Genomic DNA, 25,093 nt, shown 5'->3' with positions numbered 1-25,093 from the left:
AGACACTGCTATTTTTAGATGAATGACAGTTACAGAAATCTATAAGTCAATTTATGTTTAAAAAGTGTATTCCTCAGGAAGGCAGTCAGTTTACTTCATGTTGTGCAGGAACAGAAGTGTATGTGTTTTCAACTGCATGCATGCCAAGTTACTTCTGTGAATATCAAGTCCAAACTCTAGGTGAGAACAGACCAGATATTGTCATAGTTCTTTAGCAGAAACATGCACTTTTCAGCAACTATATTCCAACACAGCACATGATAAATAGTAATTCTGAACTATTTGTGGTGGTAGTAGCATGATATTCAATAAAAATAGCATTGCCAATAACATACAAGTGCTGAAGGATGACTTTTCCAACTAATTTCACTTAAGGGGCTGATTAGGCAGTGATTTTCCTAAATTAACAGTGCCTTCAAATGCAGATTGTGAATCTTACTCAGTGCCCATACTGCTGTAAGGGCACGGTAGCATTTTGGTTCTTAAAGAGTGGAAGAAAAGGTTCTCCTAAGCATTTATTGCATTGCTGCATGTTTACTTATGAAGTGGATGCTTTGCTGTATGTGAAGTGAGTGTATATATATGTATGTATACACACACACATATGTGTATATGTATAAATTTAAAAGGTTTTCCTATTGGCAGGTGTCCATGGCATCGAGGTTCTCAGCATGTCGTATTTACTGGAACCCTTTGTCCACCACGGAAGAAGAAAGCTATGTTGAAAGTGTGCTGCAGAAGAGTGCTCCACGTATACGGTACTGCTAGAAACTGTTAAAATACCTCATAAATTCGCAGCAATACGCTATATTAATAACATTTCTTAAGGATCCTAACAATCTAAATGAGACTTTGGGTTCTTACGTAGTTGGGGTCAGAGGATCTCCTGGGATGAGCCTCACAAAGATGGATGACAGGCCCAGGCCACATGTGAATTCTCCTGTTGGGGCATAGCTGACTTACTTGGCTTCTACACTTTCCTCAGCTTGGACAGGGCTGAGCAGCAAGCAAGAGGAGCTTCACTAAAGTGTGACTTCATAGCGTTAGTGGGGGTGTTTGGGGCATGCAGAAGACTGGTTTTCTTGCCACACTGTTAGGACTGTAACCTGCAGTTGTTCTTGCCCCTGCTGGGGGCTGGGCAAGCCGAATGGAGCAAGGAGAAGCTTGGGCCAGCCTGTGTGTACACAGACTTATTAAGGTCAGAAGGGACCTCTGGAGATGATCTGTTCATCCCACCTGCACAAGCAGGGTCACCTAGAGCACATTACTCAGGATCATGTCCAGGCAGGTTTTGCATATCTGCAGACAAGGAGACTCCGCAGCCTCTCTGGGCAACCTGTATACCAGGGACAAAAGGGATATCCAGTAGGATCTGCAGCTAATTTAATATTTATAATGTTACACACTCTAAGATGAGGTTCTGCAATGACAGGCGCTGTAATCTGAGTGAATACCTTCAGGTACCCTCTTATCTTGTAGGACCTTAGCCTTACACTTTCACTATTGCTCTGGTATAACTTAGTTACAGATATCTTACCTGTTTTACAGATGATGTACTATTAATCAAACTTGTGACTGTTGTGTTTTTGCCAGGTATCTTCTGATGAGTCAGCAGATTATAGGAAATGTGCCACCAATAGTATTTCTAAAAGACAAAGAAGCAGCAGCTTTAAAAAAGGTAATTGGAATACTTGACTCACAGAAACATCGCTATAGGCATAGCACAATCATTTAGTATATCATACTGCTCAGGAACAGAGAAAGAGAGGTGATAATTCAATTACAGTAGCAATTTACATTAGAAATCAGTCTTTATGGTTTCCTTTCCTCTTTATGTTCCGAAGCATTTTGGCAAAGAATCCTTAGTGTAAAAGAATGCTTGTGCCTATATCTTCAAGAATTTGGCTGTGTTAGAAATTCTGAAATGAAATATTTAGGGAGGCTTGTGACAGATAGTTAAGTGAATTAAACAAACCAAATGGCCAAAAAATGCAATTATACTTCCAGAGTAGCCGGTTACCTCTTGTCTGGCACACATTATTGCAGGAATTAGGTCTGAGGAACTGTCTTCCACATTTTAAACATTATATATTCTTAAAATGCCATTGAATCTTAGTAGTGATTTTACTGTTGTTGATTGCCCCAGTCTTTTTCCATCTGTGGGTTGTTAAAGCGTTTCCGGAGAAGTGTATATCTTTACGTGGTGGATTAGGCTCACTGAAACTATTTTTTTAAATTCTTTTTAAGGCTTCGGTGTTCCACATTGCTCAAAGTGTTGACCGTTTTAACTAGTAGAAGTATTTCTGGAATATCAATGGTTTCTAGGAATTTGCTGTTATTAGGAGTGTAAAGGAAGACCTTTTCTAAATGGCGAGGTTTCCAGAAAAGAAAGATGACATTGATGAATGAAATTTCATAAAATGTGGCTCCTCGAGCTATTTAAGTGAATTAGGGGACACAAATGTGCATATGCTCATTTCAACCAATGTTCTTTAAAGTGCCATGTTCTTAGATGTATTACTATTACTACTAGCATATGCAGTTAGTATTAAATGGGATCATACATTGCATATTAGCATCCTAGAAAGCAATACCGAGAACTTTTTTACTCTCTAGAAATTCAGTGAAATTCTTGAAATTTCCTTGGGGAGAAAAATTCTGGAAGAGCTTCCTGCCAATATAATGATCCGCTGTCTAAATCTTCCTCATCCTCATTAGCATCGACGAGAGGCATAGGAACAAGGATGAACTAAACACTGCTGAAAGCAGCTTGTTTGTGTCCCCCTCAGCTCAGTACCTCCAGAATCCCTACACAGTATAACACAATATACCTGTGGTTATGAAACCATCCTTGCTGCTAATAACATATCTAGATGGAGCCGCAACATTTTTTGCAGGTCCTGCTTTTCAGGTCTGTTATGGTGCTATGTTCTGTTCATCACTCTATCCCAACCTTCTTAAAACAACCTCCTGTACATTCTGAAGAAGAGGAAAACCCTGTGGGCTACTTTGCCTTACGGTTTCAGCGCATACACACCTTTCTTAGTGCTGAGCTAAGCTAGCCACAAAAGACAAGTGAAAAATCCTCCTTATGCAACTGCTGTCAGTGAATGGCCCTAGGAAACATGCAGATGGGTCATCTTCTCATGTTTGCAGACTGTGTGATTTGAGTAATCTACATATTTGAATAGCAGGGCTTAAAGTAATGTAGCTGAAACTGATAATTTTAAGTGTTGCTGGGTGGAGAAACACCATCCAATTCAGCTCCCAGAAGAGGAATAGTACCCTGAATTAGAAGGGATGCAAAGAAAAGCAGGAATAAAAATTTCAAAGGAGACAGAATTTTCTCAAATAGGTGCAATCTGTAAGCATCAGATTCACTAGATTTGTAGCACTTTCCAGTCGGGTATGATGTTAAAAGGAAGCTGGGAAAACTGTTTACATGGGATAGAGACAAAAACTTGGAAAAAGAGGGAAGAAGGAACAGAAATGCCAGCATAAGGATGTTGTTAAAAAGAATTTGCAAGAGTAAAAGCAAATAAAAAAATATACATTCAGAATATGCATAAGAGAAAAAAACATTGCAGGATAAATAATCTATGGATTGACCCTGCTATTTGGTATGAAATACCCTGTCAAGAAAAACAGATATATATTGTTACTCTCATAGCCTAAAAAGTGAATGAGATCTGTTGAGTGATCCAACTCATCTCGTGGCCAGTGAAAAATGGTACCGTAGCATACACTTCACAGTAGCTATTTAAATGAAGATGGAGGAAAAGGCTGTTTTGAAATGGTTCTGCTAAGTATTCCATACATGTAGAAAAGAAATTGGTATTGACCATTTGATATTTATCTATTTCTTGTGTAGGTGTGGAAAAAGGAAATTTATTAGAGGGCCTTTAATATGTCTTGTCTTCCTGTGTTCACAGATTGACGAATTATTGTCAATTGCTGATTTTGGACCGCCAGAAGAAGAAAACTTGCCTCTAAATGATTCCAGGTGGGTCTTTTAAACCAAATTTGGACAAGTGTTTGGACAACATACTGTATTTTCATTTGTGTTTGCCAACTTAAATTGACCATTATTTTATGTGTCAAAATGTGTATTTTAATTAGATGTGTTGTTAATGTCAGAGTTCAGTAAAGTGGTCTTCAGAAGAAATACTAAGTAGAAGAGAGAATTTATAGAAGACCTTACCACAGTAAGGTCTTGTTTTGGGGGTCTTTTGTAACAGAGAAAAGTTACAGAATAACCAAAGGACAAAACTAATATGTAATCATTCCAGAAATTATATGTAGAGGATGGCATTTTATTTGGTGTTTTGGCCTTCTTTACAAATGTTACACCCATTTTTCAAAACAGGGAGAAAATATTCCTTATTGTGTGTGCTCTGGTTTACTTTTATAGTGTAGTGCTGAGATATTTTTATGGGCTATTATGTCTTTGGTTCTTCTGCAGCAATACCTTGCTGCAGACAACAAGTTTGCAAAAACAGAAAGGAAAAACTACGTTTATCATCCCTTGTAATAGTGCAGTGTATGGGCTTTTGGAAACAGTTAATCCATAAGGTGATAAAAAACATAGTCTCAGAAATCAGCACGGTTTGAGGGATGTGCCTTTTTTCTTTAAATGAAAGTATGTTTACATAGTAGTATTACAGCCTCATGAGTTTCTAAGGTTGAAGCTGTTAAGACTGATGTTTGGTCTTCTGGGTAACCTGCCCTTCTGCAAACCCCACTGTCTAAAGCAACTGGAAATGAACGGTTTCACCTGGAAGGTAGCTGCTCTATTGGCTTCTCCCCATAAAATCCATTGATGTGTTGACAAGCTTATTCACAGCCCATCCTTGCACATTTAGCCCACTTAGAGTGGTAGCTCTTCCCCCTTAGCATGAGGAACACAGTAGCAAACACAGTGAATTAATGAACTCCATCAGGGAAGTTCAGGTTATTTACGGGTTACCCAAATTGCCACAATTAACACTGCTGCTTAAAATGCACGCAGAAGGAAAACCAACCAACCAACCAACCACACAAATCTTTTCCTTTTCACAGTAAAGCAGACTCTTCAGCAACAGAATCTTCAGATTCGTTCGTCCGGTCTAATCTTTTTGGTATTGATCATGAACTGCTGAATAAGCAGATAATGGAGTACAAAAGGCTGAAAGTGCCGAAAGAGCCGGAAGGCATCGCCTGGATGGAACAGCAGGAGCAGCAGCTGTCTGTGATTCAGAAGAAAAAGAAAAAGAAGAAAACCAGGAAAGCCCCTGACGATGACATTACCCCACAGAAGTACTTACTGGACAAGTACGAGGCTGAGTGCTTGGATGAGAGCACTCAGCCTGGCTCTGACTATGAGCTGGAGCAGGAGCTGCAGGAGGAGCTAAGCAAACTGGGGGCAGAGGATGGCGAAACCGAAAGCCACCCTAGGGTTCAACCGAAGTGAAAAGGCCACTCCCATTACGATGGAGACCATCAATAGCAGACTTAAACAAAGAGCGTCATAGATCTGGAAAGGTGTGTTTGAAACTAGCAGGTTTGCTGCACCTGCTGGGGTTTGACAGCAGAAGTTACGGAAGAAGAATGACTGGGGTTGGCCATGCTCTGCTAAGAAGCTTTCAAGTTGCTGTGTATGCAGGAATTTCAGCCAGAGAACAGTTCCCTAACAACAAAATATACATTGGGCAGCACTGTGAGTTAAAATTTCTTGCAATCTTGTTTGTTATTTCCAATAAAATTATTCTTGTTTTTGCGTAATAAAAAAAAAAACTTGGGGGGTGATTTGGATAAAAATAATTATAAAATGGTAGGGCCTGTTTTTCTAAGGATAGGAGGGAAGATGGAAAGCAGAATAATGACAGTGGAGTTCAGAAAATGGCCTTAGGGCACAGAGACCTGGGCAGTGTGTTCTCTAGAAAAACTAGTGTATTGGGACTCTTTCCACAAGAGAGTGAAAATCACCGAGACTGTGGCAAATAGAGTTACAATCCTGAAAGAAAATAATTAATTTATATCTGTTGTGAAAGGGGAAGAAGGCAACTAGAAAAGAATAGGGAGCTACTTGCTTGTTTGATAAAATAAGGCAAAGCACTGACCATTACTGAAAGGACTATATTAAAAATTAAAGTGGAAAAAAAGGCAGCAAAAAGACTGTACAAGGGCAACTGCACTACAGTATGTTGCTTTAGCCTTCAAAAAGATCTAAAGACTGTGTGTAGGCTCCAGAGCGCAGAAAGACATAGTCTAAAGGAATTTTTGGATAAATGAGATAAATTTGGGTTAGTAAGGTACACTGAAATTCACTGTAGTGTATTTAATAATCCACTTGAAACATAGTCTGAAGATGACGGGTTGCTTTGAAGAACTTGGAGAACGTGTGAGAAGAAGATGTCAACAGGATATTCCCTAAGTTACTTTGAGATTTCTGTTGAATGAAGGGAGAGGTCCTATAAATGTGTGCATCATTTTTGTTAGGATACATGTTGACACCACAGCTCACATTAGTTCTCATCCAACTTGAAGCAGGTGAATAATCCCATTAAATTCCAGTGTGCCTTGTTCTGGCTTTCCTAGATTTCTTCCTAAATTCCCTAGGAGGGACATGTTGTGAAGTAGATGCTTTTAGTTTGTTTTCTAGTGAGCGAAATACCAGAAATTGTTAATGTATGATATCACTGTCTACCAATGCAGACCATGAATTAGTTGCAACGAAGCTGTTAACATTTTTAATGAATAACAGGAACCTGCTACTTGGTACTTGCTAAACTAATCCACCAAATACTAATGTCTCCACTCTCAGTTTCTGCTTTAAGAAATGTTCTGCCTAGAGGTTAAAAAAGAAAAAAAAGTCCATTATTAGGCTCTTGGAAGGCCAAGAGTGCAAAGGTGGTCATACCTGTGTCTTGTCTTGGGTGTCTGTAAAGTAAGCTACAATTCATAAATTAGAGTGTCCCTGATGAGCAACACAAGCTGTTGTCACTCTCAGCGCCTGGTACCTTGGGTCCCTTGTGCAAGGGAGGGCTGCTCTGCTCTTCCCCTTGCTGTTGTCACTAGTGTGTGGCGATGTGATGGAGAAGGGGGTTAACCAAGGGCCCCAGCAAGGGGACAGCCTTTCTCAACCTGCTGATAGGGAAGGCAAGGCAAAAGCAACCGGCCTGGAGGGCAGAAGGAAACCTTAGAGCAGAGCAGACGGCACCGTGGGGCTGCCTGCAAGGCCTTGAGGAGAGGCCCAGGGGAGCGTGGAGCAAAGGTGCACGAGCGCCAAAGCCAGCGGGCGAGAGCAGCCGCGGGGCTGCTGCCGGCGCCAGCGCTGCCGCATGCTGCCGCCTCCGCGGGAAGCGGGGGCAGAGGTTGTCTCTGCCCCGGCACCTGTGCTGGCCTGGGGTGTGGGAAGGAGGGTGTTCAGCCAGAAGCTCAGTCCTCTGCTGTTGGGGGCAGCCACTTGCTGCGTGCAGCTGGAATCCCGCTCAAGGACGTTTGCGTAGATAGGAGGAACTTGCTTAGCGGTGCAGCTCAAATTAGGAGATAAGTGTCCACTTAGGCGTCTGCCACGCAAATAGTTTTGAATGTAGAGTGTAATAGCCAATGCCAGCTTAGCAACGTGTTCTCTGTGGCGCTCTGGGACTGAAACTAAACCTTCCAGGATACACTGGGATCCTACAAGGGTCTCTGAGATCCAGGTTTAATATTGAAGGTCACAAAGCACGTCAGTTCTTTCAAACTGATTATGATTCTCGTGTGAATCAGAATAACCAGTGGCAAAAATGACATCATACCAGGGAAATCAGAAAGCCAAGAGGCATGTCTGATTTTCTTCTAGAGACCTGATTTTCTATCCGAGGAATTATTTATCTGGAAGCCAATCTAACTGTAAGCCTTGCTAGCATACGTAAAGCCAAGAATTAGAGTGAAAGCTCAACAAAGTGAAGTAAATGTGCCAATACTTTGTTATTCTGTCCCATGTGTTGCTATTACCCAGCTCTGCAAGAAGGTAAGTGAAGACAAAAAGCTTTAATCAGTTTTAAAGGTCTCAGCTTTATAGAGTCTGTAGCCAATTGTTGCAGCTTGGAGCGGGTCAGGAATGCCAGACAGCAACTTCATAGAAGCTGGAACTGACTTCGTTTATTAGCTTACATGCAGTACATTTATATGATTCTAACAGTTAGTGATGTAATTACACAGGCTCCTAATTGGTAGACAATGATCTAACTAAGACCCTTACAGCCCCCCTTACTTGTTTAGCTCATCCTTTTAGTTCAACAGCTCTTTTATTCCCTCTGACCTTGGTCTACTTCCTTATCTCCTAGTTAGCAGTCCCTTTGTTCTTTCACTGAAACCTGAAGGCTGGAATTGAGCAGGCCTGCTGGGCAGCCATGTCCGCGGCTCTCTAAACATTCCTCTACAGCCAATCAAACCAAAAGAAAATCCTCTAGCTGTGAAAAATGAGTTAAATGCATGTTTTTCTTGCTTTCAATAACTGCTGATAGCACATAGTTGCACTACATGCATTTGTACATTAAAGTCTAATAAAAACTATTATGGTGAAAGTTCAGTCATTCTCATAAACACATAAACAACCAAACATGACATCTCAGTAAGGGGGCGAAAAATGTGGCAATATTTACCCGTTGTGGTAATTGCTTTTCATATTATTTTGTCTGTAGTACGTTTTTCAGGTAGTTTGCTTTGCTTAGCAGGCTTTGCTCACACTTGCTGGAAGATAAGGTAGAATGTAGAAAGACTGTAGTTAATTTTGGCTACTCTCTCTCTGGCTCCACGCAATAGGCACTATGCAGGAATCACCTTGCAAGGAAAACAAGAAAGAGAAAACAAAATGTAGGCGGTGTGGCATAATAAAAGGCCATGGCAAAAGTGTTGAGCTGTGCGGCATCTCGGGAGGACCATGTGTTCTGGGCTCTCAGGGTTTTGAGGAGCATGAGAAAACATGGCACCATTTTATGGGACAATTATTTTATTCTAGCTGCAGGTTCATGTAACAGTTGTAGCCTTTCTATATATTTAGCTGAACTATCTGCAGTCGTAAGGTTTAAAAGTTTTTATAACTGGTGTTGATTCTTGAGCAGCTGTCCAAGGACAGCAGTGTCTATATGAACACATGTGTTTTCTGGCTCCCCCATTAAATCCACAGTGTTTTTTTACACCCTTTGACATGAGAGTTTCAAAGATATTAGGGGCTTTCTTTGGGATACACAAACAAAATCCGCTAGTATCTCCACTGACCCATAGGAAGGCAGGAAGCTTCAAAGTTTCTAATGGTTACTTTTTTAGGGAAAAATTTTGGGTGGGGATTTTGCAGCAGGGTGCTAAGTCCCCAGTTGCTGTTCACAGGACTTTATTATTGCTAACTTGTAACTGAAAATCCTCACCTGATTCTAGGGTTTATTTGCTTCAAACAAACAGCAAGGAAGGAGCTGCTGCTGCTACAATTCAGGCAGCCCACCCACCTTCCCTCCTCATGCATCTTCCTTGGGTGCCATCAGATCAGAGGAACAGGAGGTGGCTGCTGACAAAATAAAAAACTAGTATCACAGAAATGGGGATCAACCCCGTCAATCTGATGACAAACTCCTTAAACAATGATCCAGAAGCACCTTTGACACACGGACCCAGTCCTTGGCATAGTAGTCCCTCACTCCTGGACCGCACGGAACATCTGGACAGATGACAAAAACCTCCGAAGTCTACAAATGTATGGCTAGAAAATACTTGAAACTAAAGAAATAAAATAACTGGCCAGTGTAAATCCCAGGTGAGCTCAGTTTGAAATCACCTTTTCAAGATCAGATAAACGCCAATAAGGCTGTGACTGTGTTTACCGCCCTTGACGAATGAGAGAAGATGCTGGTCTTAAATCTGCAGAGGGCTGTGCACAAGCTGGAGATCTCTGAAGTCAAGAGTGTAGCCCAGTGCTACCAGATCTTGCTAATACTGGGCTTGTTGCAAAGCTGAAATCTAAACTTGGCAGATTAATTTGTTTATAAAGAATCTTTGTTATAGCACATAGGACTTCCTGTCACCAGCTGACAGGAAGTAGCAAGACTGGGCATATTTGGTCAATGGAAAATCATTTTCAGTGATTTTCTTCTCATTTGCCAGAAAAGTGGCAACATTCTCTTTCACTCTTTCCTCTTGCAAAGCTTCTTTTTTTTGCAAAGTTTCCACTTTGACTGAGACTGAACATTTTAAAAAATATATACCTTCTTGGCATTTTGTAGCAAAACATGGCTGAAAAACTATATGGGAGCAGGTTGCGACAAGCTTTGTGCATCTGTATGGCAGGCATTTGAATGTTAACAGAATACAGCAAAGTGCTCTCTGGGTGAGTATCACTTTGATTTGAATGCTTGAACTTTAACTTCCTCATTGGTACTGCTCAATGCTTCATTTAAGAGCTTGATGCTCTCTTTCTATTTCTGTCACAACGGCAGTAGCTGCTGAGAGCCTCTACTTCTGTCAGCCTGAGATCCTCAGACTGTCATTTAACCTTTGATATATGTTTCCTCTTAGTTTTTTCCTCCCCCATCAAGATCTGTGGGGTGCAACTCTTTAAAAGTCATTTTGAGTGCACTGCATAGCAACTTCTTACTCTTTATTTATGCCGATTGACCATTTGCTGTAGGTCTGTAAGACACTTGTCATGATGAGGAAACATCAAAATTCTACTTTTCCCAATGGGATTCTCCTTTCAATTTTATGGACATTGCTATCCCTTTGGGCTTTTGGGGGGGATTTCCAACAGACTTAAGAGTGGCATGGGATGCTATAATGCTGTTAAAGTGAGATGACATGAAGAGGGGCAGAATGAATGGGCCTAGCATTTGCTTGTCCTGTTTATGTTCCCCTCAGATCTCCATGTCTTAGTGTTTTGGATATCCTACCATTGGCCATCTGCTGGATGATTCTTTGATGTAACAAGCTTTTGTTTGCTTCTGCCCAAATAACACTGCATCACATTTATTTCAGGCATTTTTATTTTTTTTTTCTAAATCTACCTTCCCGATATTGTTACTTTACTTTATCTTCACAGAGTTAACCCAGGAGTAGTCTTGACAGTCTTCTTGATTTTTCCTTTCTTTCTCTAATCAGACATACACCTCTTGCTTGACATGAGGAGGACAGCAATTTCAAAAACAACCATTATGGAAAAGTCAATGGTGCACTAGGATCTATGCTAGGAAAGAAAGAGAACAGAGTTCAAAATACTGCCTGTTTAACAAAAGCATAAAATTCTGCGGATAACTGCAGCTCAAAGAGAGTTCACACTGGGTTAGCACTGGTTGTCTTGCAGAGCATTTCTGCCATTAAGAAGTGTCCAAGATTATTGCTGTGGTATTGGGTAACTATCTCAAGACTTCAGTATCTTCAATATTTCTGATCCAGATTCCTGAAGGCAAGAGACTTTCCCGTTCCCTTAGGATGCGCTCAGGCCTCTGTGGCATCTGCTGGACCTTCTATTGCTGCAAGAGGTGGTGAAGCAGTTCTCTGGATAACTGAGGCGGTGTTGGATGTGTCTGAACCCTTAGCTGTGCCTGCTTTGCTCTCTGCAGGAGGATGCAGTATACGTAGTGCAAAATTTTACAGTTGTGATTCTGAAAAATGACAGCGCTGGAGAGAGAGCAAAGAAGGAGCTGCCATTTCTTAATTAGGATTGATTAAATTTTCTGAGGAATATAGGTGTCAATTTTTTGATAAATTGAAAAAAATCAAACTGATAGAACTCCCCATTCTTGAGGTTTTTCTAATCTCTTTGTTAGAGCTAATATACCAGTATTTAGAGAACCGTGTATTCATGTGGCACAAGATAATTTTTTTACAAATGTCTTCTGTTAAACAGTTAAAGACAGTTAGGACCTTTATAGCATTACTTGTAAAGTAGGAATATAGCAGAGGTGACACAATTATACACGTTCTAAAATAGAGCAGTATGTGGTACACAGCTAACTGTCCTAATTACAGAAATGTTACAACAAAGATTTTGCAGAACATGCAGAGGTTTGAGGTCTGTTATTGTGGCAACTATTGCCTGTGTTGTTGTTCTTGGCCCTCCTCTCGAGAGTTAAGAGATGACTATGATCCTTTTGGCGGAGAATCCTGAGCACAATAATGGAGAGAAATACTTTAATGTGTTTAATTTTTTTTGTCTTCAAAACAAAGACTTCAATTCCAGAAAAAGAAAAAAAAATCAACATAGCATAAATTCCCAAGGACACCTGCCTGCTTCTGATAGTTGCATTCTGACTATGGTGGTTGATCTGCTCACAGTGAGAATTGCAAAAATCTACAGGATTTGCATGTTGCTTTACTCTTCAAAATTCCTTATTTGTATTACTTTCTACTGTTACTTTTTTTTTTTTTAACTTGAAGCATAAGTTCTGTCCGATGAGCTCCAGATAACACTGCTGATGCTCTTTCTTGGCCTCAGTTCAGTAGTTTTAAAGTAGAATTATAAACGTGTAACTGAGAAATTCTAAACCAGCATGCCTGGGTGATTCGGAGGAATGCAAACAACTTACGTTCAGCAGACTCAAGGACATGCTCACTCTGTTCTTAACCCTTTTTGGCTCTGAAGAGATTTCTTCAAACTATTTCTATTCTGAAATGGATGTCCCTATAGTCATTCTCAAATCTCTCATATACAAATAAAAAACAAGAATCATTTTAAATTCCACAGTGCGTTGCCCTGCTTTGTGATTAATGTACGCTTATGCCCACTTATGCTGTGTGTTTCCAGACATGCAAGATATGGGATGGGAACAGTGATTGCTCTTCACAGAAAATGAATACACAAACCACATGATCTTTTCCTCTAGCATATACTTGAGCTCTAGTTTTGGGTCATTAATACTGCACATAGTAGCCAAAATATTTCTGTGGTTTCACAACAATGGCCAGTTGCCTCAGGAATTTTGCTATGGCAATATAGCCATGGCATGAGAGCTGTGCATAGGGCTCTGGAGGCCAGTGGAAGGCAATCCAAGAAACCTTAGCAAAATCCTTTGCAGCTTTTTAGGATATCTATGCGTGGTTGCTGCCTCCCAGAAAATCCTGCACTGCTGTATACTGTAGATGTAGAAAGCTCTGTTTGGAGGACAGCAAACTGGAATTTCATAGCAAAATAATAATGACCTGTCTTTGCTTTTCTTTTTCCCATTCTACTGCTACTTGCACCTATCCCTTCCTGCCTAGATGTACTTGAAGTGATTGAACTAGGAACAGATCACAGGATTAAAAGAAAGCAAATACAAAACCCCTAGATTCTTTGCTGTTTAAATGGGAAGAAAATAAAAGCATTCAAAATATAGGTGATTTATAGGGTAAGAGATGAGTTGCAGGAGTTCCATAATGAACTGGCCAGCTGTGGCTCTGCCTAGTCAAGTCTTGGAAACCTCCAAGGGTGGCGTTTCCACAGCATCCATGTTCCAGTGTTGTGCTACTTTTATATTAGAGACATTTTTTCCTAAAACCAATCTGAACATCCCAAGCTGCAACTTGTAGCTGGCGTCCTTTGTTTTTCCGCCTGCCGCTTTTGAGAAGCGTTTGGTTCTGTCATCTTTGTAATTCACCTTTAAGCAGCCCTAGGCTACTGTTATATTGTTCCTTTGGCTCCTCTTCATCAGACTCGGCCAGCCTCTCCCCCTCAGCATCTCGGTTCACCCTTTCCAGCGCCACCGACCTGACTACAGCCTCCTCTTCCTCTCCTTCCCAAGCTGTGCCGCTATGCACAGAGGACTGAGAGAAAGCTTCACCTATGCAGAGGGAGGTTAAAAGACACTGAGTGCTTCAGTCTTTCCATGCTGCCCGTCACTATGTGGTCTTCACTGTTCACCAAAGGCCCACATTTTCTCTTGACATCGTTGCTATTAACACTGTTGAAGATTCCTTTCTTGTTGACCTCTATGTCCATAGCAAGCTTCAGCTCCAGCTCGGCTTTGGTTTTCCTGATTTCATACAGACTACTCTCATACTTTCCCTTTGTTATCTGCCAGCGTTCCTCCGCCCCACATAGTATCATCTCTTTTTGCCTTTCAGTTCAATGACCAAGCAGGAAGATCTGCTTCCCAGACGCATCGACCTATCCTGATTCTTTTCTATCCTGGAAAGCCAAAGCCCCTCCTCCTAAACTCCTAGTCCTAACTCTGTTCCTGACCTTCCTTGCTTTTCTCCAGATCCTGAACTCAATTGTCAGGAAGCCACAAAAACCCAGATTGTTACCTACAACCAAATTTACCAGCAGCTCTTCCATGTTTGTGAGAAGCAGGTCAAGAGGGGGTCATCTGGTCAGTCTATCTAGCATATTCATTCAGAAATTTTCATGACTATCATCGAAGATCCTCATGTTTGCCTGCCCTGGAAGACATCTGGATGACTGAAACTGCCTGTGATGACAAGAGTTTGCAACTGAGGGACTTCTCTTAGTCATTTGTGGCTTGCAATTGAGGGACTTCTGCTAGTCATTCGTAGCCCATGTGTTTCACCATCTTAGTCAGGCAGCCTGTAACAAACTCTACCACAACATCCCAATGTTCCCTTTCCTTCTGTTCTTGAGCCAGAGAACCCTCAGCATGTCTCCAGTGACATACTAGAGCTCTCTGTGAATTCTAACATGGAGAAATGTTGTCAGTCAGTCGTCTGTCAGGATTCACTGGGATCTTCCTTTAGGAAAAGATGTTGGGAAGGGAGACAAGTATGCATGGAGAATGCTTACAAAGCTGAATGCTTACAAAGCTGAAAAGAAAATCCATTCTCTATTTCTTTTTAAAAATCTCTGGAATCTTCTAAGTACAACTTCTAAGCCAACTTCTAAGCCAATTTTAAAAACAAATTCTCAATCTTGATGCACAATATTTGTATGCTTTTACATTTTATGGGCAAGATCAGACTTCAGTGAAGTCAGGATAAGTCTAAAGTCTAAGTTTAAAGGTCTAAAGGTTAATATTGACCAAGAAAAGTCACTATGCATAGCTGGCTAGAACAGGGTTACTATATTATCACTGGATGGTGCCGGCAGAGCTATTTTATTCTGTTCAGGTTTACAGGCTGATTAGATCAGCCAAATGTGTGTTTGATTGGAGTCATGTTGGCACCAGACTGGTGTCTGAGTTGGCTCACAGTATAGTGGGGACAAATATAAAAACAAACACAAAATACATAGTTTACAGCCATAGATAACCTGCTAGCTTCACAAAACAGTTGATAATGAAAGAAAGACTTTAGGTTCGTAATGGCATTGTGCATATCAAACTAATTGTAGTAGAAGTGCAACCATGTATCTTCCATCCTTTCTATCCTCGTTTGGCATCCTTCATTTTGAAGAACTTCTGATACTTAGTCCAAGTTCTGTATCTAATAACAAGCGGTCCCTCAGAATTGCCTTGTTTTCTATACTGGACTGCTGCAGGAAACACCTGGTATCCCTAGAAAATACTTCCTCCACAGAGAACTCTTCATTTCCAGCTCCCTGTTTCAAGGATATCACAGAGGAACTGAGTACTGAAACTCTTACTGCTTCCTTGAAAGCATCCATCGTATGAAAGGTTAAGCTGAATGTGAAGTATGCAATTGCCTTTCGAATTGAAAATGCAAATGCAGGAGGAAAGCCGCAAAACTTACAGAAACAGTTGGGCAGAAATCAAAGCAGAGCAAAGCCATTCCTCCAGCTTAGATCTTCCTGCCACCTGGATGCTGACAGGCGGCTTGCAGCTCACAGCCTCCAGATGGATCAGCAGTTCTGCATCCTTAGGCTACCTTCACAGGAGATGATCTGGAATTAGAGACTGCCACTTTTTGTCCTTCTTAGTCATTGCTGGGGGTTATTTAGATTCATACCATCTGCAGTCTTCAGGGGAAATTTTTAATTAATGCTTCCATTATATAAGAAGGAGTCTTGAGCTCTGTCCCACATAATCATGGACTGCCTTGTTCCACCGTGGAAGCACTTACATCCCACAAACTTGAGTTTGCCAATAACTACCAGATAATATGTGGCTCCCTTTTAAGCAGTTTGTTAGCCCACTATAGGACAAAATTTCCTGTGAAATATTCAACTCCACAGACAAAGCTGTTTTGTATGCAGCATATATGAAGCTCATGCTGAAAACCAAACACAGAGGTGATGATGGGAGTGTGGTTGTCTCTGAGAAATACCATGTCATTTATAATTGTGTAAGATGAATCATCTCAAGGGCAGTGGTTCTGCCTATATGGAGAGCAGCTTTCTATAAACCAAAGCAAGGGCTATCATACAGCTGTACAGCCTCTCACTTATGGGTCATTTCTAGATCCCATTTTGATGAATCTACTTCTTCCTGTGGTTTGTATAGGGAACGCAAGGTTTGGGCTCCAGAGAAATGTGTCTCTTTTTTTAGAAAGACAAAGACAGAACTGGCTGACCAAAACAAACCATGGGTAAGTGAAAGCAAAAGGCAGGATGAGAAAACAGCCTTCCCAGTCTCCCTGGACCCTCATCTACAACAATCTACAGGGTTCAGCAGGCCAGCACTCAAAGTGAGGAGCAGAACAGCATCCATGCAAGGAAGCAGATGCTGCTAGAGCTGAGTATGGGGGAGGCTGCCAGCCCAAGGCCAGTTCAGCATCTGTGTGTATGTGCACGTGCGTGTGTTTGTGTAACGGAATACAGCAGTGGCCCAACACAAGCCATAAGAGACAGGAGAACAGAGGCGAGCAGAAAGGAGCCACTAGTCCAGGCCATACTCTTTTCTACCCATCCTGCCTTGCATAGTCCTGCTGCAAGACTAGGACTTCAAGGCAGCACTCCCTGGATTGTAATTGTGTAAAGTATATTTATCAAAATATAAGTTTATGCCATGTACAAGGTTCAGGGATAAACAAACTTCAACCAGTGAACTGCTTTGGTTCTGTGAAGAGCAAAAGGGCACTGCCTTCTCAGTGGTTCAGTGATTTACTTGTAGTTTAGCTAAACCCTGGGGAAACTGCTGACTGCCTGCATGTACTCTCCAGACAGCTATTAACTACTTTAACCATGCCACAGGGATGTGAGCATTTCCCAGAGGTGAAGGATGGCAATAACATAAGGAAAACATATTAAAAGTATTAAAATGACCTGCCAGATGTTATTATATCTCAATTATCTCTGGGTGGACTGGACCCTCTGAGTCTAAAAATAGCCTGCACTAACACCAACAGAGGATGGGAAATACAAGAGGACTGACTCACTAACCATGTGGATTAGGTAAGAATCTGGCATCTGTCTTGTCTGCTGCCTAAAATGAGAGAAAGAAAGACCTGTTAGATTAGTTTTGAGTGGAGGTAGATGAAAGCAGCTACTGTCCTTACAAAAATTATGGCTGTGTTGCCTTTCTTAGGTCTTGTAAACAAATGCTCTACTTGTTTTAACTGACTGCAGGTAAGGGTGATTTAAAGATGGTAACTTCAGAGCCCTCTCCTCTTCCTCCCAGGTGTTGGCAAACCTTTTACTGGGAGACTGGACCCTGATACAGAGCACAGGGCCCAAAGGATCAATGTGCATGTCTCTACAGTGAGTGTGAGAGCTGATAATCCATAGAAAAAGTAATCTTCAAGTGACTACCGTGAGTTAGGAAAGCTATCTGTGATAGCTAAGGTAGGGAGATGCACTCCCTGAATACCAAGTTCTCCAGGGATTTTGTGATGTGTCCAGACAGCATTTGCAGTCCATACCAATCTTCCTTTATTGCCAAGGACATTGGAAGTTGGAGGAAGAGAGGGGGTGCCTAACCTCTGGCAGGACTCTTTGCTTGGCCTTAAGCTCTGCTACAAAAGAAGGCTGCAGTTAGGAATGAGACTCCTACTCTCAGCTGCTACAAATTTTGTCTGAGAAAGAGAACTTAGTTCACATACTTCACCCTGTCACAGACTGACAAGAAGCACTCTTTCACAGATGAGCCCTCCAGCAATATCCTGTCAAGTCCATAGTGTGTCTTTTCATGGATGCTAATGCCATCATCATGGATTTCCCTCCAGAAATGCAAGTGTCTCCCAAGAGATACTAGATTTGCTTCAATAATCATATTTCCATGTAAGGTCACAAAAAGAACAGTTACAACCTTCATCAGCGTCCCTGGGACCACAAGTTTGAACTCAGCAACCATCCAGTCCACTACGTGGTTCTCTCTTATAAACTTCTGGTGAAGAAATGTTACCTTTCTCCATGTTTTATGAAGAAGAAATTGCTCACTCATGCAGCTGATGGAGTGAGGTAAAGGCACTGGCCAGCTGCCATGACTTATGATGAATCTCAAATTCTCCTGGCTTCAGTATGTCTTACTCTCATCTGGACTGCTTACCACTCAGGATGCTGTTGACCCTTCTTCTGAGGGGAACCAGGAAGAATGGTCCGTTATCCCTGATATCCTCAGCATCAACTTCCCTGACTCTAATTATTTTGCTGATGGCTGTTCTGGCAACAGCAGCAGCCACTTTAGGACTGGCAGCTTTGGTATCTGCTTGTAAATAGGACTTTCATGGCTGGATTAAGCTTGCAGATAGCTCCACAATCTGCTAGCCTGGGCAAGGGGATGTGAAACAGCATTCTCCCAAGGAAAAGTCCCTAAACAGTCAGCTAGGATAACAATGCCAGAGACCCAGGGAGGGTCTGGTACAAATGATGTGTCTTGAAGGCATTCCTACCAGCAGCTCTAAACATCGCCCTAGTATTGAAAACATGATCAGCTCACCTTTCTGTGCTACACTTTGAAGAAACACACATTTTTGAACTATTACCAGACTCCTCCCTTTGCCGGCACTGAATCCAATTGAATCTGCCCAGTCAGCTACTAAACCTGACTTCATAACAATTTTGCTCTTCCTGGATCTTTCTCAAACATTTTTTTTTTCCACTGAACTTAAATCTATGTCTCTCTTTGACCTCCACCATTTTCCTGAATTTCTTGGAGCCTTCATTTGTACCACTCCCTTTATGTTCTCATCTCTGAAGGTAATCTTTGCTTTAGCCACCAAAGCACTCGGAAGTTCAGGGTCCTCTAGCCACAACACAGTGAGTGACAGAGTATAAGCTTAAGGTGGCATGAAGACTCCTCTCTTGTTACAGTGCTCTTGGAGTAACAGCAAAATCAGCCACTTGTCTTCTTTTCAAGCCATACTTGGAATTTGAAGAAAAGAAGTTGCATACTTCTAAAATATTCAGAATTTTCTTTTTTTTTTTTCACTGAAAGAACCAATCCATTCATTTTTCCAGCCTAGATATTTCTTTTCATGACCAGTCATCAAAAAAGCAGTCATCTCCCTGCTTATTCCCAATTGACCTGTGCTTCTCTCTCACTCAACATAAACTTCATCTTCCACAAAATATAAGGTATAACTTTCTGTCTACTTTAATATCTCGAAAATGTGAATTCGAAAGTTGCCAACGTGGGATAAACACTTATTTTTTTAAAAAGCGGCTTGGATTCATCTGTTAACTTTGGAAGGGGGAGCAGTACCATAAGCATCCTCACTGATGCAGCTGAAATATCCCGCTTCCAAGAACACATTTGCCAGCCATCAGTGCTTAGCTCTTCACTGGCCAGGATGTGTAGAGGGACCACTGCGATTCCACAGTAAGTGACAATCGAACTTTCTGATTTTCTCCCAGCATTACTTGACTACTTTCAGAATGCAAAGAGTATCCAAAGAGCAGGGATACTTTTGGGTGTTATATGGCTAACATGCAGAAATGGTAAATGTAAACACTTGTTATCTTGTGGAGAAAGCGGGTTCAGCCCTAGGAACATGCAAATGAGATAATTGTGTTGTTAAAGTAAAGGAGCTTTGAATAGTTCAATGAAGGAGCTTCATGGCTCAAGACTGTCCATGAAGACTTAACCCTCATAACTAATACAACTGTTTTGAATGTAGAGCTATTCTCTTTCAAATGAACAGGAAATTATATGTCAGTAGGATAGGATCAAATCTTTAAATACTCAGGGTTTTAAAGCAGATATCTGGCATGCTAATTAGAAAAATAAGGCTATAACTCACTTCAAAAAGCATCACAAACATTGGGTCAGCACTGACCAAAATCTACTAAGCTTCCTGGAATTCACTGGAATACATTCATTTTACAGCTGATCAAGGTCTTCGCATGTTATCTTTTATGTACTTTTAAAAGCCCCACTTAGTATAAAATATTGTGACAATGAGCTGCTAAGTTTGGGTGAACTTATCTCTCAAAGATCAGCCTGGAGCTTTGTTAAACACCTTTCATTTTATCTTACCTCCCATCTGAAGCCCAGCTGGGCTGATACAGGGCATGCTGTCCAGATGCTGAGATGTTGCCTCACATTGTGCTATATCCTCTCCAGGTCTGGTCACTAGTGTGGCTATACAAGTAAGTATATATATGAATAATATGTATTCTAAGAATTTGATAAACATTATTTCTGATCAAAGAACAATACTTCAAAACTTTACATGTATAGTACGTAGGTAATTTAGGAAGAAGCAATATGAAAACTTGTATTTTTTTCCAGTAATAAACTTGTTTGATGGAAATTGTCTTTGGCGGAACATAGCAGAAAGATTGAGTAGATTAATAGGAATCAGCAAGTATAAACATTTACTTATCACACAAATTATGTGATACATACATGTATGTGGGGTAAGATCAAACACTGCAATAAACTTCCATAAAACTTAAAACAAGGAGAAAATAATGCTAATGAGAAAAATATAGATCATTCCTTGAAGATATTCCCCACTTCAGTGAGTTCAAAATAAGATGTTATTAGCCTTCTTAGCTGTGTGAATATATGTTCCTAACAAAAACAGTATTTGTCTACCTTTGATGTTCATAGTAACACTTCCATGCACTTCCAGAAAACTCAGGGAAAATTGGATCTCAGACTTGAAGCTGAGGGGATAGTTAATATTAAAAGGTCAATGACTGGCAAGACCTAACACATTGTTACAATTCTTTCTTATTTCCTCTTCTAAGAAGAGGGGACATCTAAAGATTAAAATACCAATATTGTGTGCTGAGTATTGGCAAACGTATACTGTACAGTTGTGATTTTTTAAAAAAATATTAAATCAGTATTTCTAAATCTTTGAAGTGATGAAAGGTAAACTGAATGTATTTCCCAATGGAATTCCCAAAGGGAACCTATTTGGAAGTAATTCACCGAATCACTGTGCACATTTTATGATTAATTTCTTTTGACACAATGTTTTCATCTTCCTAGACAAACTTTTTCCAAACATAGGTATGGTGCTTTTAGTTTAAAGGATACTTAAAATTTGCTGATGACATTTGAAAATCAGAAGTATCAGTTGATCTGTAAAATTGCACAACTGAACTGTAACTAGCTAAAGTGTGAATTAGTACTTCAGATATTAAATAGTGGGAAGATTTTGAAAACTTCTCCATTCACTTCTAATTATATTTACTTCTTACTGTGTCTGAAATATTAATTCTTCTGTACATCATGATCTGGATTTTTATCATCTGCCTTTCTTTTGGCCAAACTTGCGCATAGTATAATGGTAATTTTAAATGTATTTTTGTATTGTTTTCTTAAGTAAATAAGATGATCTTCCATCAGCTGACAATAAACAATTATTTTTTCCCTCTGGAAACCTTTACATTATGCTCATATAAAAATGTTCATATAGAACATGCATACTCATATAGAATATTCATATAGAAGAAGCATTCTATTTTCTCATGCTACTAATAATTGTAAAATATAAGTAAATGAAGCAGAGATTGAATGGAGAAATGTATGCAGCAGAATGCTGTCCTTTATCTAAAACATACAGGGAGAAAAAATATTGATAAATACACAATGTAATACAATTGATTTAGTCATAAATATCAAGGGCAAGCTAATATGCCCTAGACATTTTGTTCTGAAATAAGTTTAGGTATCCAAAATATTAGTTTTATTATTATATTGCCTAAGGGAGAATGAGGCTAGAGATTGGAAAATGAGTATTGCATCATTATTAACATATCTAATTTCAGCTTAGCAGTGAAGACCTGTCACAAACTTTCTAAATAAGAGCCTGAGATTCAAAGAGTTCTCATGTATGTAAAGGATGAACAAGGAGAATTTAGAATAAAATTTATGCTGATAAAAGAGAGAAGAGCTTCCTGGGGAAGAGCTCTCCACACATTTTTGATTTTACAAGGGTACTCACTTGCTTAACCCTGTCATGCAGGTGACAACACATGCTTTAGTCACTCTAAAACTGATGTGCTGGTGCTTTGAGCTGTAAAAACAACCTGAGTTTATGAATGTGGTTTTTTTTTTTTTTTTTTTGGATATCCTCTACTTGTCTTCTAACCTTTCTTCTTCCTTTGTTTCTTGGTCCCTTTCTCTTCTTTTGAGCTACTGTTCTCTCTTTCTTGGCAGAACTTGCTTCAAAATTTATTCCATTCAATAAGAATCTGGCTTGACTTCAGAAGTATTTGGGACAGACCTCAGGAAACAGGTTTTATCAGTTTGCATCACCAAACCCAATCGTTATTTTTATTGGACTGAAAAGAAAGACTGCACTTCAGCTCTTAATAGATAGTTTTGTTTGAATTAAAGAACTCAAGTCATGACTGTGGTGTTGTTCCTTAGGAAGGAGGATTAGTGAATGTCACCTGCAGGAGGAAATGAAGGAAGGTGGCGGCAGGAGACAAGTGCACAGCTCCTTTGGAAGGAAACTCTTCCCAGGTCTTCTGTTATTCCAGAATTGTGGCATGCTATGGCAATCAATTAAATATATATATATATACACATATATACTTTTTTTTTTTTTCCTAAGATGTTAAAAAACATATGGAGGGAGAACTGGGGGCTTTGTGCAAGAGATTTTGTGGAAGAGAGTTTGTAAAGTAATTGCCATGAATCTTTAACGCTCTAGAATAGGTCAATATAAATATTTATCAGGCCGCTTTGAAACTGAATGCTGGAACGGTGTGTGCTGCAGTTGCTGCAGTTGGCCGCAGAGGCTGCTGTTTCTAAAGGCAAGGGGAATTTTGCTACCATTATGTAATGTAATTTGCCACAGCATTCAATAAGGTTTAAGGATAGTTTTTTCTGTGTCCAGGCATGATCCCTATCTGTAGTTCCCACATTATTAAGGTGCTTCAGCACCAGACTTGTCCTGTGAATAAATGCAAAGCAGTATACAAGAGTCGAAACCCATGGCAGCTGGCAATGCAAGAGAAAACACACGAGTGCCTGTGAAAAGGGCAGAACTTCTCTCTGTCCTCTTCCACCTCTCCTTCAAAGAGGCATCTACAAGAGTCTCGGTTTAGGATCTTACTCCGGGAAGGCAGCTATCGAAATTTTTTCTCGTGACTTTATTTTAGACATGGAGAATTCCCAGCTGCCAGCGCAGCTGTTGGCTGTGCAGCTGCACGTGCTGCTTTCTCTCCTTATTCTGCTTGGACAGAGCTAGCGGGAAAGAGCTTGAGTTACCAGCGTAGCCTACCAGAAAGGAAGATGCGCTTAGGACACTTGCAAGTCAGTGGAAGGAGCCAGGTACTCACTTGCTTGATGTTGGTGTTGGTTACTCCAGATAAACTCTCTGCCATTGTCAGCGAAAATGTTCCTGGAACTATTGCCTTTATACATGTTAGTTCAATGATGAAATTAAAATGAGCAAATATTTAACTGAAGTGTACTCCAAAGATACATATGACTAAAACACCATCCCCCAAATTCCTGATGGCCAAGGAAAGCACCTTGCAGAAGGAGCTGACGTGAAACTTGTTTCCAGTGTAAATATATAACCCCATTGGATGCAGTTAAGTGAGGCTATTACTGTCAAGTATGGAAAACTAACACACTGATTTTTTAAAAATCTTTTCTTCTTCTCTACATTGCGTGTTTCTGACTTTTCCTTCTTTGCCTCATTTTATGTTGCCCTCAAAACATCTTATTTTTCTATTTTGGCATTTCTGTTGACTTATGGGAAAAAACAACAGCATCAATCGCTCCTCCCTGTTGTCCTTACCCCCATTTTTATTTGTCCTTGTCCTCCTCTCCATTTTGTGTGTTGCTAACCTGCTTGTTTTCTATGGCTAAAAGAATTTGAAGTGTTATCTTAGGTCTCCTTTTGCGAAGTCTTAAACGTGTGCTGGAGGCTAACAGACCTGCTTCCGGGCTGCAAAATTAAACGCTGAGCCTGAAATGTGAAAATGTAATCAGTTTTCTTTCCGAGCGAATGAGCACTAACTCCAACTAACGTAAATAGAATTTGAATTTGATGAACATGCTGCAGAATTTGACAGCTGGAGACAAGCAGATAATAAAGACATACAATTAAGTTATTATATAGACAGTTTAAATTACATGTTTTTATGAAGTAGCTCCCATTTTTACTGCAGTGCTAGAAAATACTGGCTGGAAGCTACAACATTCCATAGTTTTACTGTAATGTTCATCTGGGAAAGGCCTCTTCCGCAACTATCCTTTTTATTGGACTTGGTCTTCCTAACACACTCGCTATTTTAAACACTCTCTAATTATTTGTTGATTTTTCTTGCATTAAAAATTTAATGTCATTGATTATGTGGAAGCCATTGGTCATTTCCATTCTAATGGAAATAATTCTAAGTCAGTGCCATATTCCATCGTTTTACTTCATGAATTTTTAGTAAATTCTAGTAAATTTATTATAAATGCTAGCGGATTTATTATAAATGTTAGACTTTAATCAACTGGGATGGGTTGCAATTCCGGGCACTGAGTAATACCAGAGTCTTCGTACTGTGACCACATATATCTACCATGAATAATTCATCCTTCATAGATGGCTGTCCATTTTTTACACTGTTGTTTTTGAGTCTTTACTTATCCACACCATTTATGAATAGATAATGGAACAAGAAACACTTGACTAATCAAATTACACTGTATCATTTTTTTTGTATCAGGTATTGTACTAAAAAAATTTAGAGTTGGTTAAGTTATAATGTGTTTACTGACCAGTAGAACACAAAGAATTGTTGTGGTCCTTACTGCAAAAAAAAAGAAAGGAAATTTTTCTGTACATCTGCGTATTTTATTTGTATTATTCTTCAACAACACTGCAGTCAGTCTATGGCCATGATGAC

The 25,093-nt window shown here is 40.1% G+C and overlaps 1 protein-coding gene across 2 annotated transcripts in view; it reads left to right on the top strand.

The window, feature by feature from the left end:
• Positions 1 to 25,093, top strand: part of RBFA (ribosome binding factor A) — a 98,232-nt gene that overhangs the window by 3,231 nt on the left and 69,908 nt on the right. Inside the window, exons 4-7 of one of the 2 annotated variants that reach the window (XM_088533417.1) lie at positions 646 to 758; positions 1,594 to 1,678; positions 3,933 to 4,003; positions 5,059 to 5,484. In XM_088533417.1, the coding sequence (XP_088389543.1) occupies positions 646 to 758; positions 1,594 to 1,678; positions 3,933 to 4,003; positions 5,059 to 5,449 (660 nt within the window). In that variant the 3' untranslated portion in view covers positions 5,450 to 5,484. Of the gene's footprint in view, positions 1 to 645; positions 759 to 1,593; positions 1,679 to 3,932; positions 4,004 to 5,058; positions 5,488 to 25,093 lie in introns of those variants that run through there. The other variant, XM_010217975.2, reaches the window with a different exon arrangement.

Source organism: Tinamus guttatus, unplaced genomic scaffold (assembly GCF_059628265.1).
Source record: "Tinamus guttatus ecotype Peru unplaced genomic scaffold, ASM5962826v1 Tinamus_guttatus_pri_ptg000497l, whole genome shotgun sequence".
NCBI classification, from domain to species: domain Eukaryota; kingdom Metazoa; phylum Chordata; class Aves; order Tinamiformes; family Tinamidae; genus Tinamus; species Tinamus guttatus.
Note: the sequence above shows the minus strand (reverse complement) of the source record. Positions and strands in the feature narration are given on the sequence as shown.